Here is a 13,067-nt window from a genome sequence, read left to right on the forward strand (position 1 = left end):
GCTTCTTTGAGTTTTAAATGTAAGATTGGGAAGAGAATGGATCTGGAGAGTCTGTCAAATGAAGGCATATGAATTCCCAAGGGGTTACAGTTGGGATGGCGACGTGGGAGTCATGCAGATGAAGGTAGCTGGCTAGTGTAGAAAAAATACAAGATTAAATGTAATGATAAACCTCAAGAAATTTGAGTCTACAGAGTCTAGAGTTTATAAAACTGGAGACAAGAAAATAGATGCAGTTGAAAAGTTATAGTGCAGTAAAGTTTTTGTAGAGTGGCAATTTGATAAGCACTATTATAAGATAAACATGTTACTTTTGTAATGCACTACAATTTTCAATTCTGGCTAATATTTTCCAGATGAAGTTGATCTATGAATAATTATAACGATACCATGTTCAGGAATCAGTCACAGCCCTTTTGCTTTCTGACCCATTATAGTTATGACACTAGAAAATATTTTTAAATGCCTTCAGAGATGATATGCAGAAGTAAAAGATGCATTAAGCCTCTAAATCCTGGCTGTTGTTGTGAGCCTTAATTATTGTGAAGCAGAAGAAAACAAGAAAAAACATATATCATACCTTAGCAGAATATGGTGTGCACTGGTGTCTGATCATTACAAGGTATGTTTTATTGTATGTATGTAGCCTTGGAGAGCAGTATAAATAATCCTGTTGCTACTGTTACATAAAAGGTTTCCAATACTAATGCAGACATTTAGTAAGCTGAAAAAAAGGCTCAGGACAGTGAAAGAGCAATGACATGAATTCCTCCTTTACCCAACCGAGACTCCTGAGTGCTATGGATTCTGCTGTACCTGCCTATACGTTATTACTTCCCTCTTCAGTCCTTACTGCTCACTGTAGCTCACAAAGCCTCCTTCATAAGTTCCACTGCACTAAACTCTCTCTCCTCCTGGTCTAGGTTTCACTCTTAGAATACGTATACACACATAGAACTGTGAACTTGAAGATTCCATGTTACTTTACCTATCAGGGCATTCCTTAAGCGTTCCGCTTTGTGATGCCTCAAGGAGAGGAGAAGTCATTTGCCTCCTAAGAAGCCTCTGGTCAGCTGCCTTTGAGCCATCACGATGCCTATGTCTTCTCTTCCGGCAGCCATTTTATCCCATATGATAGCCGTAAGCAATGTGCCGCCTCCTCCACTTCGCAGTATTCCAAGTGAGTGGGGAAAACCTGTAGGGTCTACCATTTTTTCCGGTGGTACTGACCCCAGAGAAAACAAATGGGGCTTTTCAGGGTTGGTAGGCACCCTGGGAGCCTTACTGACAGCATACTGGACTGGAAAGAACACAGGTGTGCTGATTCTGCTGTGTCCTTCTGATAACATTTTCGTTCTCTAGGCTTCCAGTGCTTTACTTAGTAAAATGAGCATTTTTATGAGCTCTCAGAGCTTCAGATAACAAATAGTTTAAAAATGAAAAAAAAACGAAGGCTTACAGAGGTCGCTTGTCTCACCTGTGAACAAGTCCCTTGCTTCTGACGGGTCTCCAGGTGCCTGCCGAGAGTTAGGCTTACAGCCTGACCTTTGAGAGTTAATTCATGCATAATTTTTACTAGGAGAATTCCTATTTAAAATTTTCAAGGGAAAAAAGACATAATTCCCATTTTTCTTGCTCTGAAATGTATTCCCATTTTATTTTAATTTTGTAGTCTTTGGTTTACAATATTAAAGGAACTATACGTTTTGAGTTAAACATTTTGAAGTTTATATAATTTACAGTGCTTTCTTATTTTATAGAGTCAGAATAAACCAGAATATTTTTCTCAAGACCTCTCTTCATAGTCATCAAATTCATAGATCTATTAGTTGATCACCAATACACTGACTAATAATATGTAATAGTCCCAGTGATAGCTGAGATTTAAGAAAATTTTTAGATACCAGCAGTAATTGTGACCTTTTCAAGTTCAATAATGCATTTACCTTATTATTTTAATATTGACTGGGCAAATTTCTAGCATTGATTTGAAAAAGCTAACCCATCTGTTTTTTTACCTTCCTCTGAGAATTAACTTTTATGTATATATATATATTTTAAATTAATGAACATAGTCACCAGCAAAAAGTTGCCACAGACAGCACTTGATACCATTTGAAAGGCTCTACTTAAGCCTTGAACAGTATTAAATGAAGTCCTTATGTTAAATCAAATTTACTCTTATATAAGTTACTTCTATATGTTTTTATTATTATTGTGCAAAAATTCTTGTATGTAGTCAAAATCATATTTCAATGTCAGTGAAAATAAATGTCAAATGTAATTTTGTCAAAAAGCGGCAGTCTCTACAGAAAAAAGTTACTCTAAGATGGTTTCTTTTTTAGCAGCCTAGGAACTACAGTAGCTGGGAGTTAAAAGATCAAATTAATTTAGAATCAATGGGATGAGATATGTGCTACCCTCTGTAGTGTCTCCCAAGGACACTTAACTTGTGTGAAGTGATTAAAAGATGAAAAATCAGCAGCAATTTAGATCTCAGAACTGAATAGAACATAATGGAAAGGCACGGAGCTCCCGATTGTCCCTTTAGAGTTTCCTGCTTCATGTTCTGTGTGTGACTTCTCTTTAGATACGTGTCTGGCTTGCTTAGTAGCTGTGTCTTTGTGCTAACTCTAACAAGTCAGCAATTTACCCTATTAAACTCTGCTGAAACAATGATCTCATGAAAGTGTGTGTGAGGATGCTTTCAACCCAAATATGACTGAACCTGAATTATAAAGGAGATATAAACAGGAGTTACTCAAAATGTGACATAAATAGGAAGGTGCAGATAGGGACCTTAAAGAAAGTCTGGGCATTATCTATATTCTGTTTACTTAGGATCAGGTTAGCTATGTCATGTTTAGTGAGTCACGTCTACCTTCTCTATAAATTTCACATGTGGATAACATTTATTGAGGGCTTTCTATAGGCAGTGTGTAAATATTTTGTTATGCTGTTATTTCATTTATTTTCTACAGGAACCCATGAGCTCTGTGGTAAGCAGAATAATGGCTTGCTTACCACAGAGATGTCCATGTCCTAATCCCTTGAACTATGAATATGCTGTGTTACTTGGCACGTGGACTTAAGGTTACAGATGAAATTGAGGCTGTTAATCCGCTGACTTTGAGACGAGACAGTGTTCTGGAATATCTGGTGGGCCCATTATAATCTGAAGGGTCCTTATAAGTGGAAGAGGGAAGCCTGTGTGGCAGATACAGGAAGAGAAAGGCTGGCTTGGCTGTTGCCGACTTTGAAGATAGAAGGAGTAGGTAACGCAAGGAATTCAGGTGGCCCCTATAAGCTGGAAAAGCAATGGATTCTTCTCCAGAGTTTGTGGAAGGAATGCAGTCCTCCTGACAATATGATTTTAGCTTCGTGAGACCTGTTTCAGACTTCTGACTTAGAGAACTGTAAGATAACAAAGTTGTGTTGCTTTAAGCCAGTAGATTGGTGGTAATTTGTTACAATGGTAACACAAAACCAACACATGCTATATTTTACAGTTAGGGACAGGGAGGCTTAGGTGTCATGCTAATGTTCACGCAGGTATCAAGTGGTAGAGATTATTCACAGTATCATCCTTGTTATGAATTTCCTCTACTCATAAACCAGCAACAAAGTCAGCCACACTTTGGCTTCCTCCTTGCCCACTACCCTGAAATCCCTTACACAGTTTACCACTTAAATGATGGTGATGCATTTGTTTGAATTTTGCTATCTACCTCGACACTGTTGATTTAAGGAAGAGAATATATCACACATCTTTAAACACCCCCCTACCCTGCCCCACTGCTATCTCCTTGGCTCTGAAATTCAAACCCACAAACACTCCAGTAGTTAAGCTTCTTGAGTCACTTACAAATATTTTCTTGGAAACTTTCAAGCCTTTTACACTCTCTTTGACTTGTATCTCTGGATTCTTCATAACCCAGGAAAGAGATGATTGTTTTCGAAAACAAAAATATCATACCACTTTTTCCTTTTTATTAAAAAAATCTTGCAAGTTAGCTAAACCTGCAGTAGTTTACCACCTATGTGAAACAGCATCCAATCTAGGGACACATTAGATCCGTTATTATTAACAGTTGATTTTCTGAAGAGACAAAAGGAAGAAAAATGTTTTAATTTTTTTTTTTTTTTTAAGGAGACAGTGAGCTCTCCTTTAGCATTTGGCTGGAGGAAACCATTTCACACCTGTAATTAGTATGGTCCAATTAGCTACCTTTGTTTGGGTTAATAAGTTATACCTTCATTTTATTTATACTTATTAGGTTTATCCTTCTGAGAAAGGACAAGTTCAAAAGTGTGCTTTGCATTTTGTGTTGGTTTATCTGATAATTTCTGTGCTTTAACAAAAGGGTTTGTTTGTTTGCTTTCCCAGTAACAAATGGCTTTCAGGTTCACAAGATATCAGTGGGTACATTTTGCGTGTTCCAACATATGGGGATGCAGAAGGAAAAAAAGCACTCAAGATAAGATCAGAGACACTTGAAGGAATTTAGGAACAAGATACTACTCCTAAATAAATGCTTTCCTTTGCTCTTTTTCATTTTAAGGGCATATGAAAAAAATGGGGTCATCGTTACTAACTCTTCAACGGCGTTTCCTGTATTTTGAGAGTTGTTATTTCTCTCATAGCAAAAGATGAAAAGACCCTCAGAATGTATATTTATCTGTGAGGGGGGATATTACTTCATTTTAAAGTTCTACACTATTCAAATCCTAGGAGTCCAAATAAGAAAAGAGGGGTTGGGACTCATTTGCAGAGAAGCAGACTTTGTAATGTGTAAAGAAAGCAAAGCTGAAAAACAGAGCTGAAACAGATGAGAATGGGTATTCCAAGAAGGGATAAAAGATGGAAAAAGAGGGGTTGAGTTACTGTGTGTGTCTCTGTGTGAGTGTAATCAATCATCGTCCTAATGGAACATAACATCAGATAGTTTAGGAAAAGAAATATTGGAAAGTTGTTTTCTCTACTTTGTTTCAGTTTAAAAGTCACTGAAATTTTTCTTTAAGTCCCAAAGGAGAAAGGATGAATATTTTATTGAAAAGGTAGAGTTTTTACTTTGGTCTTCAATGCGCTTGTACTTTCTGTTAGAAAATCTCGAATGGCCTTTAGAAATGAAGTTACCTCAATTTAAGTGAAAAAAAATGAACGTGGTAGTCACTCAGTCGTGTCTGATTCTTTGCGACCCTATGGACTGTAGCCCACCAGGTTCCTGGGTCCATGGAATTCTCCAGGCAGGAACACATGAGTGAATGGCCTTTCCCTTCTCCATGGGATCCTCTGGACCAGGGATTGAACCCAGGTCTCCTGCATGGCAACTTAAACTTGAGCTTAATCGTGACTGCGGTGTTCAGGCAGGAGACCTTGAAGTAAATTGCAGCTCATCACAGGTCAGGTCTCTGTAGAGGTCACTCTGGGTCACCCCCAGTCTCAGGCTATTTTCTGCTCTGCTCCCGGCCGTCGTCTCTGCAGTAGCTCCTGCTTTAGTCCTCTGGTGTCGCCCCTCCAGCCATCGGCATCCTCTGTCACCTTCCTCCCAACATACATTGTGGACCACATCTTCTTGGTGATATGATGATTTAAAATTAGATCATAGTAACTCTCTGCTCAAAAATTATCAGGGCCCTACTCTCCTCCAAAAATTAGACCACAATTCATTTCCCTCAATCTGGCATTTAAACATTTCATGATTGGGCTTAAGTCTGTCTCTCATGTCATAAACTTTACACTTGATAAAGGGTAAAGTGAAGCTAAAATTATTGATTGATGTTCTTTAAACCTACCTGCAACACTTCTCAGGAGGATGAGAGAGGTTTCTAGGAACAAACATTCATGTGACCCTATTTGGCAATTGTGCTCAGAAGGCTGTAGGGTAGAATCACAACCTTCCAGAAGGGCAGAATCAGGTGCTTCCCTTTAGCGGAAGCAGTTCTCACAGCTGCCAAGGCAGCAGCCCACAGAGTCCTCTTTGGCCCCGAGGATCAAGGTAATGAGAGTCACCAAGGGCAGGTACAAAGTAGCACTGACTTAAAAGCCTCATATGAAGAAGAGCTAAAGAGCCTCTTGAAAGTGAAAGAGGAGAGTGAAAAAGCTGGCTTAAAACTCAACATTCAAAAAACAAGGATCATGGTATCTTGTTCCATTGCTTCATGGCAAATAAAAGCCATGTTTCCCCAAATAAATGGGGAAACAATGGAAACAGAGACAGACTTTATTTTTTTGGGCTCCAAAATCACTGCAGATGGTGACTGCAGCCATGAAATTAAAAGACGCTTGCTGCTTGGAAGAAAAGCTATGACCAACTTAAGACAACATATTAAAAAGCAGAGACATTACTTTGCCAAAAATTTCCGTCTAGTCAAAGCTATGTTTTTTCCAGTAGTCATGTATGGATGTGAGAGTTGGACCTAAAGAAAGCTGAGCGCTGATGAATTGATGCTTTTGAACTGTGGTGTTGGAGAAGACTCTTGAGAATCCTTTGGACTGCAAGGAGATCCAACCAGTTCATCCTAAAGGAAATCAGTCCTGAATATTCATTGGAAGAACTGATGTTGAAGCTGAAACTCCAATGCTTTGGCCACCTGACGTGAAGAACTGACTCATTTGAAAAGACCCTGATACTGAGAAACATTTGTTTGTCTAATGCTTAACATTCAAGTGTTTAGTAAATTGACAGAAGAATGAATAAATCTCAATTTGTGGGAATTTTGGTGAATTTTCTTTTACAAATCATTACATAAATAGTACGTGCATCAGACACAAGGCCAGGTCATGCTAATGGTACCTGCCTGCTAATGCAGGAGACCTAAGAGGCCTAAGATTCTATCCCTGAGGGAGGAAGATCCCCTGGAGTAGGAAATAGCAACCCATGCCAGTATTCTTGCCTAGAAAATCCTACGGGCAGAGGAGCCTGGCAGGCTACATACAGTCCATGGGGTTGCAGAGCGTCAGACATAACTGAGCACACACACAGAATCACGAGACTATCAAAAGTTGAGTGACTCTTCCTCCCAACCCATACTCCTGATCTTATCCTCAGAAGTATCATATAAATATTTTTTCTCGGAGTTTTCCAAGCATATTCGTGTTTATATGTGTTTGAATACAAGAAAATGCTACTAAAGGATGTTTAAGTTAGCGCGTCTCATCTTCTAATCCACCCTTTTATATTCTGCTTTATGAAACTGGGGCTGGGACTCTGCAAACCAGTTTTTCCCAGGAAGAAATGTGGCCTCCTATCAGGCTCTGTCAAGAGCAGTGTTAGAGGGGGATTGGAAGGCAGGAAGAGTTAAGGAAAGTGTTTATTCTTCTGATTTCTCTTTTTGGTTTGTTTCTCCTTGTTAATATCTCACCAGAAATGTGTTTTTCACCGAGGCAGTGGCTGGCTGTTCCAGCAGCAGCAATTAATTCCGTTTGCAGTTTTCCCGACATTCTCAGGAATAGCCCCATCACCTCCCTTCAAAAATCCACTGCCAGCTGCTTAGGCCCTGTCCCCAGAGGGCCATGTTTCAGCTTTGTAGGGCCATTGATCCAGTTTCTAAGTTTTAGTAATTAAACCTTCATCAGCAGAAATATTGGTGGTAGATGCTTTCTGCGTGGTATGTGATGTTCCTTTTTTTGTCTTTTCATCTCTTTAATCCCTAACAGTCCTTTGTATTATTTTTTTCCATTTAAATACTGGTATGGCTTCTGTTCCTTGGCTACTGGATTCTAACTAATAGGGTGGGAATTTGTTTCTAGCAAGTTTTGCTGTTAAAATCAAATAAACACCTTGCATGTACCTTTTACAGTTGGTAAGCAAGTGCTTCAGTAGAACTGCAAGGCCAAAGGATGTGTGCATTTTAAATTTTGATTACTGATACTGTCTTCTAAAGAGGCTCTACTAATTTCTAGTCCTACCATCAATGAATGTAAACTTCTATTTTACAGCATTTCTACTGATGTTATGTATTATAAAACAAATGTTTGTCAATAAATTAATTGGAAACAATTTTAACTGCTCTTTAAGTTTATTTTTCTTAAATAGCGAGGTTTAGAATCTTTTCATATATTTTTGGCAATTTGTATTTATGTGAGTAGCTGTTTATGTCCCTTGCCCATTCACTGAGGTTTGTTTTCCCTTTTACTTAAAACAACTCTTTGTTTATAAAAGAAACGAGCCTTTCAGCTTGAGCTTTACAAGCATTTTTCTCAGTTTGTATTTTTCTTTTGTCTTTATGATTTTTGTGTCTGACAAAGATTTTAGGATGTTTGTGTAGCTTTGTCCTCTGTTATTGATTCTTGCTTAGAATGTCATTTTTCATATCAAGATTTAAACATATTTCCTCCATGCGTTCTCTTAGTGTTTGTATAGTTTTATTTTTCAGTGTTAAACTTGTTAAATAAATATTTGGTGCATCTAAAAATCATTTTGAATACATTTACTTTAGAATAGTGATGTAAGGCTACAACACAATATTTTTCCAAGTGACCAACCAACTGTTCTAACACCATTTGTTGAGTAATTCTTATTACTAATCTAAAATGTCAGCTTTTATTAAATACTAAAATTTTACATCTATTCTGGATCTATATTTGTAGTATATTATTACTGTTGACACTAATCGCTTGTTTTCTCTCATCTACTTTGCATTCATGTTGAACTGTTATAATTTTGAAACCTTATATTTCAATACCTGGTAAGATTAATCTTTACTGATTGCTCTTTTTTTAAAGACATTTTTTCTGGCTATTCTTCCATTTTTATTTTCCTTTGTGAACTTTAGAACTATCTGGGCTTCTTCAACAAATAAACATTTTGGTATTTTATCTGGAAAAAATGTGCTAAATTTAAAATTAACTTAAGGAGAACAGACATTTTTATGGTATTGAGTTTTTCTACTTAGGAACTGGTATCTTTATTCAACCTTTCTACTTCCAAGTTATGCAGGTGTCCATTTATGACATTCAATAAAGCTTATTCCTGGGCATTTAATTTTTTCCTTTTTATTATAAAAATCTTTTCCTCATTATGTTTTCTAACTACAAAAGTCATACAAAGAAGCTATTGAATTAAAAGATAAAATAAAAAATTGAAGCCACAACTGTACGGAAATGCTGTAAATTCAACATAAAGAAATATACTTTTCCAGAGCCATTTGACACTCTATCATCCTTAAATATTTTATTATGTATTTCTGAAAAACAAGGACATTCTCTTATTATGTAATCACAGTACATTCATCACAACCAGGAACTTAACACAGATAAATTACTGTAATCTAATCTTTGGACCACATTCAAATTTAGCCAATTGTTCTTATAATCTTCTGTAAGTAAAAGATTCAATTTAAAATCTCACATTGCATTTCATTGTCTCTTCTCTTTGATCTCCTTTAGTCAGGAATGGTTTCTAAATTTTCCCTGCATTTCATGACCTTGATGCTGGGAGATTACAAACCATTATTAGTAGGTTATGATTCAGTTTGATTTGTCTGATATTTCCTTATGATTAGATTCAAGTCAGATATCTTTGGCAGGAATGTCACAGAAGTGATTCTGTGTTCTCCTTCCGTCTTACCAGGTGGCGCATAATTTTACTTTAATCAGTTGATTTCAGTATACACAGGGAACTTCGCTGTAAATTTACTCTTTCCTTTTCTGTAATTAATAAGTATTTTGCCAAAAAGTATTTTGAAAGTATATAAATATTCTATTGCTTCTCAAATATTTAATCAATTAATCATTGTAAAATTATGATTTCCTCATTTATTCAAAAGGGCTTCCCTGGTGGCCTGGAGAATCCCATGGATGGAGGAGCCTGGCGGGCTATAGTCCGTGGTGTCACAAAAGAGTGGGACATGATTTACTGACTAAACAATAACAGCAACAGTCAACTCAAAGTGTTTTGATGAATTACTATCATTATATGTTTTGATGCCTAAATTGTTTAATTATTCAGTCTGGCCACTGGGAATGCTCTCAAGGTTGTTAAGCATTTCTTTAATTCCTAGAGCAATATGATTTTTTTCAGGTTCATCTTGTACTTTTTCCTACTTGAGCCCACAGACCAGCCATTTCCCCAAAGAACTCTAGTTCATTTTAATGCAGACTTGGATTTAAAAATCAAGATCAAAGTACTCTGGGTGTTTGTTGATGTTAGAGGGTTACTGCTCCCAGCCCCTCTCAGTGGACAGATTTAAGGAATTCGATTTTACAGTTATTTTTGCTTGCATATCAATTTACTTCTAATAAAAAGCCAATATTTCTGTTTCTATTTTGCTTGCATACCAATTTATTTCTATTGCAACTTAGTTTTGCAACTCTATAGTCATTTTGGTCTTCTCCTTCTATATTTGTAAGTCTCTTCTCTCAAGTATGAAACCGTGCTCCTATAATCCAAACGCCTTTGACCAGTTCCCCTGTATGTGGCCCGTTTTTCATACCACTGCCCCTCCCCTCATCCCCACTGAGGGTCCTACACTCAACCCTGGCACATCCTGACCCTTCCCATTTCCCACTTTTGTGGTCCTTACCCCTCTCGGCCTCTAATACTCTTCCCGGGTCCACCCCACATGTGGGTGCCCACCACCCTGGTATTGTGCCTTGGGACACCCTATCATCACCCCACACCTACAGCTGGAACTGACGCCTACCTTTCTCTACTCTCTCAGCAGTTTTGGGACTCATTGGTTCAGGGGAAGGTAAAAGCTGTTGAATATCTAGTTAGTCTCATAATTAGCCACTTAAATTGATACCCAAAGGGAATTTCCGTCTATGAAGTTCTGTTTTCTATTTAGATAATTACAATATTATCAAATAATTTTGTCTTCTTTTTTCATTCTTTTTTTAAACAGGCATACCTTGTTTTACTATGTGTTGTAGATATTGCATGTTTTACAAAATGAGTTTGTGGCAGCCTTGCATTGACTAAGTCTATTGGCACCATTTTTCTCTTTTTAAAAAGTTTATTTATTTTAATTGGAAGATAATTACAATATCGTGTTGGTTTTGCTGTACGTCAACATGAATCAGCCACAGATGTACATGTGTTCCCCGCAACCTGACCCCCCCACCACCTCCCTCCCCATCCTATACAGGGTTGTCCCAGTACACCAGCTTTGGGTGACCCGGTTCATGCATCGAACTTGCATCTCGCCATTGATTTTACATATGGTAACATACATATATTTCAGTGCTAGTCTCTCAAATCACCCCACCCTCAAATTGGCGTCATTTTTCTAACATTTGTTTACTTCTTGTCTCTGTGTTTTATTTTAGTATTTCTTACAGTTTTTCAAACCTTTCCATTATTAGTGTTATATTTGTTATGGTGATCTCTGTTAAGTGATCTTTTTTGTCTCTTCTTCCCGAATTTTTATAACTTGCATATTTCTTTTATCAAATCATGTTTCTTGGTACTTGCAGACATGTGTTGCACTAGTGAATGTTTGTATTCTGTTCCTCAATTTATGCTGTTGCTTTTAGCGTTTCAACATTAAATATGATGCTGTCTTTTGGTTTGATATATTCATCAAGTTAAGAACCTTTTTTCAACTTAAATTATTAAAAAACAGTGTTGAATTTTATTGATGACTTCTGCATCTGTTGAAGTTATAATTTTTAAAATGTTCACTTGTGGCAAATTATATTGTTGTAACTTGAAATTTCTTCAAATTACTATGGTAATCTTACATTTTTGTGGGTATGATTATGTTAATATGCTTCTGGACTTAATAAACGTATTCATCTTTATTTATATACGAGATCAGCGTCTGTTTTTCATTTTCACACCATCGTTGCTTTACTTGCTTCATCAAAGAAATTTGGAAGGGTTTTTTTTCTGTGGTTTGAAACATTTAACTAACATTAGAGTTACTTCTATAAAAATTTGATAGAATTCACCACGATAACACCTTGCTTTGATACATTTGTCTGTGCGTGTGTGTGTGTGTGTGTGTGTGTGTGAGAGAGAGAGAGAAACTGAACTGTGAGATTACTTTCTACTTCTTTCAAGGCAAATTATTTATTTGGGTTTTCTCTCCCTTCTAGGGTCAATTTAGGAAATACACATTTTCCTGAAAACTCACTCATTTTTAAATCAGAATTTTAATTATTTTGCATGTAGTTGTAAAAATACATTATCTTTATGATATTTCAAGTTAATTACACCCCAGTTATCTTTCCGACATTGAGTACTTATGACTTTTTTTTCCTTGTTTAGATAAGTCAGTTATTTGTTTTTTCCCTTCAGGGAACAACCTCTTGAATTTGCTTACTTTTCAACAGTTTTTCCTGTTTTATAAGTTCATTAATTTCAACTTTCCCATTTTCTCTCTTCCATTTCTCTTATTATTTTAATTTTCTTTTTCTAACTTCTTGAGTAGAATGCTTAATTCTTTTTCCTTTGTTGTAATATATATATTTAGGGGAGTGTATTGTCCCCAAAGAAAGACTAATTACATCCCATTGGTTCATGAAAGCATTCACTATTTTTACTTTCTTGATATTTTATAATTTCAGTTTTGATATGCTCTTTGATTTAAGGAATATATTTGATATATGATTATATATCTCATTAACTATATAAAATAATTATATCCTCAGTGATTCAATTTCCACTTAATTTTTGGGTTAAAAGGAAAAGAACTTACTGTGGAAGTTATTTTGTCTCCTGAGTTTTTCTTTCCAATTTGCTTTTTTTTAAACAATTTTTAAAATTGAGGTATAGCTAATTTGTTAATACAAAAGCTGTGATTTTTTATTTATATATTTTAATGCCATTTAATTTGGAAAACATTTAATAGTAAGGCCCCATAGCTAAACCTATATTGCTTGACTCATTAACTCTAGACAATGGATATTGACAGTCTAGTACAAAATGAGAAAACTTTCTCCATATCCTAATTTGATTGTTAATGTCTAATAAATATTGATGTCTAAGTCTTTGGCTAAATTCATACCTTCAAATATTATTAGTACTCATCCATTAGTTTTAAATGTTCTTTAGTCTGAACTACTATCTGTTGTGTGAGGAAATTTATACAAATGTATTTTATACTTTTGCTTCTCTGAA

The 13,067-nt window shown here is 36.2% G+C and overlaps 1 protein-coding gene across 1 annotated transcript in view; it reads left to right on the forward strand.

Moving 5' to 3' along the window:
* The window catches only part of CNBD1 (cyclic nucleotide binding domain containing 1), a 405,676-nt gene continuing 393,701 nt past the window's right edge, over positions 1,093 to 13,067 (forward strand). Inside the window, exon 1 of the mRNA XM_018058081.1 lies at positions 1,093 to 1,180. Within this exon, the coding sequence (XP_017913570.1) occupies positions 1,093 to 1,180 (88 nt within the window). The remainder of the gene's footprint in view (positions 1,181 to 13,067) is intronic.

Source organism: Capra hircus, chromosome 14 (genome assembly GCF_001704415.2).
Source record: "Capra hircus breed San Clemente chromosome 14, ASM170441v1, whole genome shotgun sequence".
Taxonomy (NCBI): Eukaryota; Metazoa; Chordata; class Mammalia; order Artiodactyla; family Bovidae; genus Capra; species Capra hircus.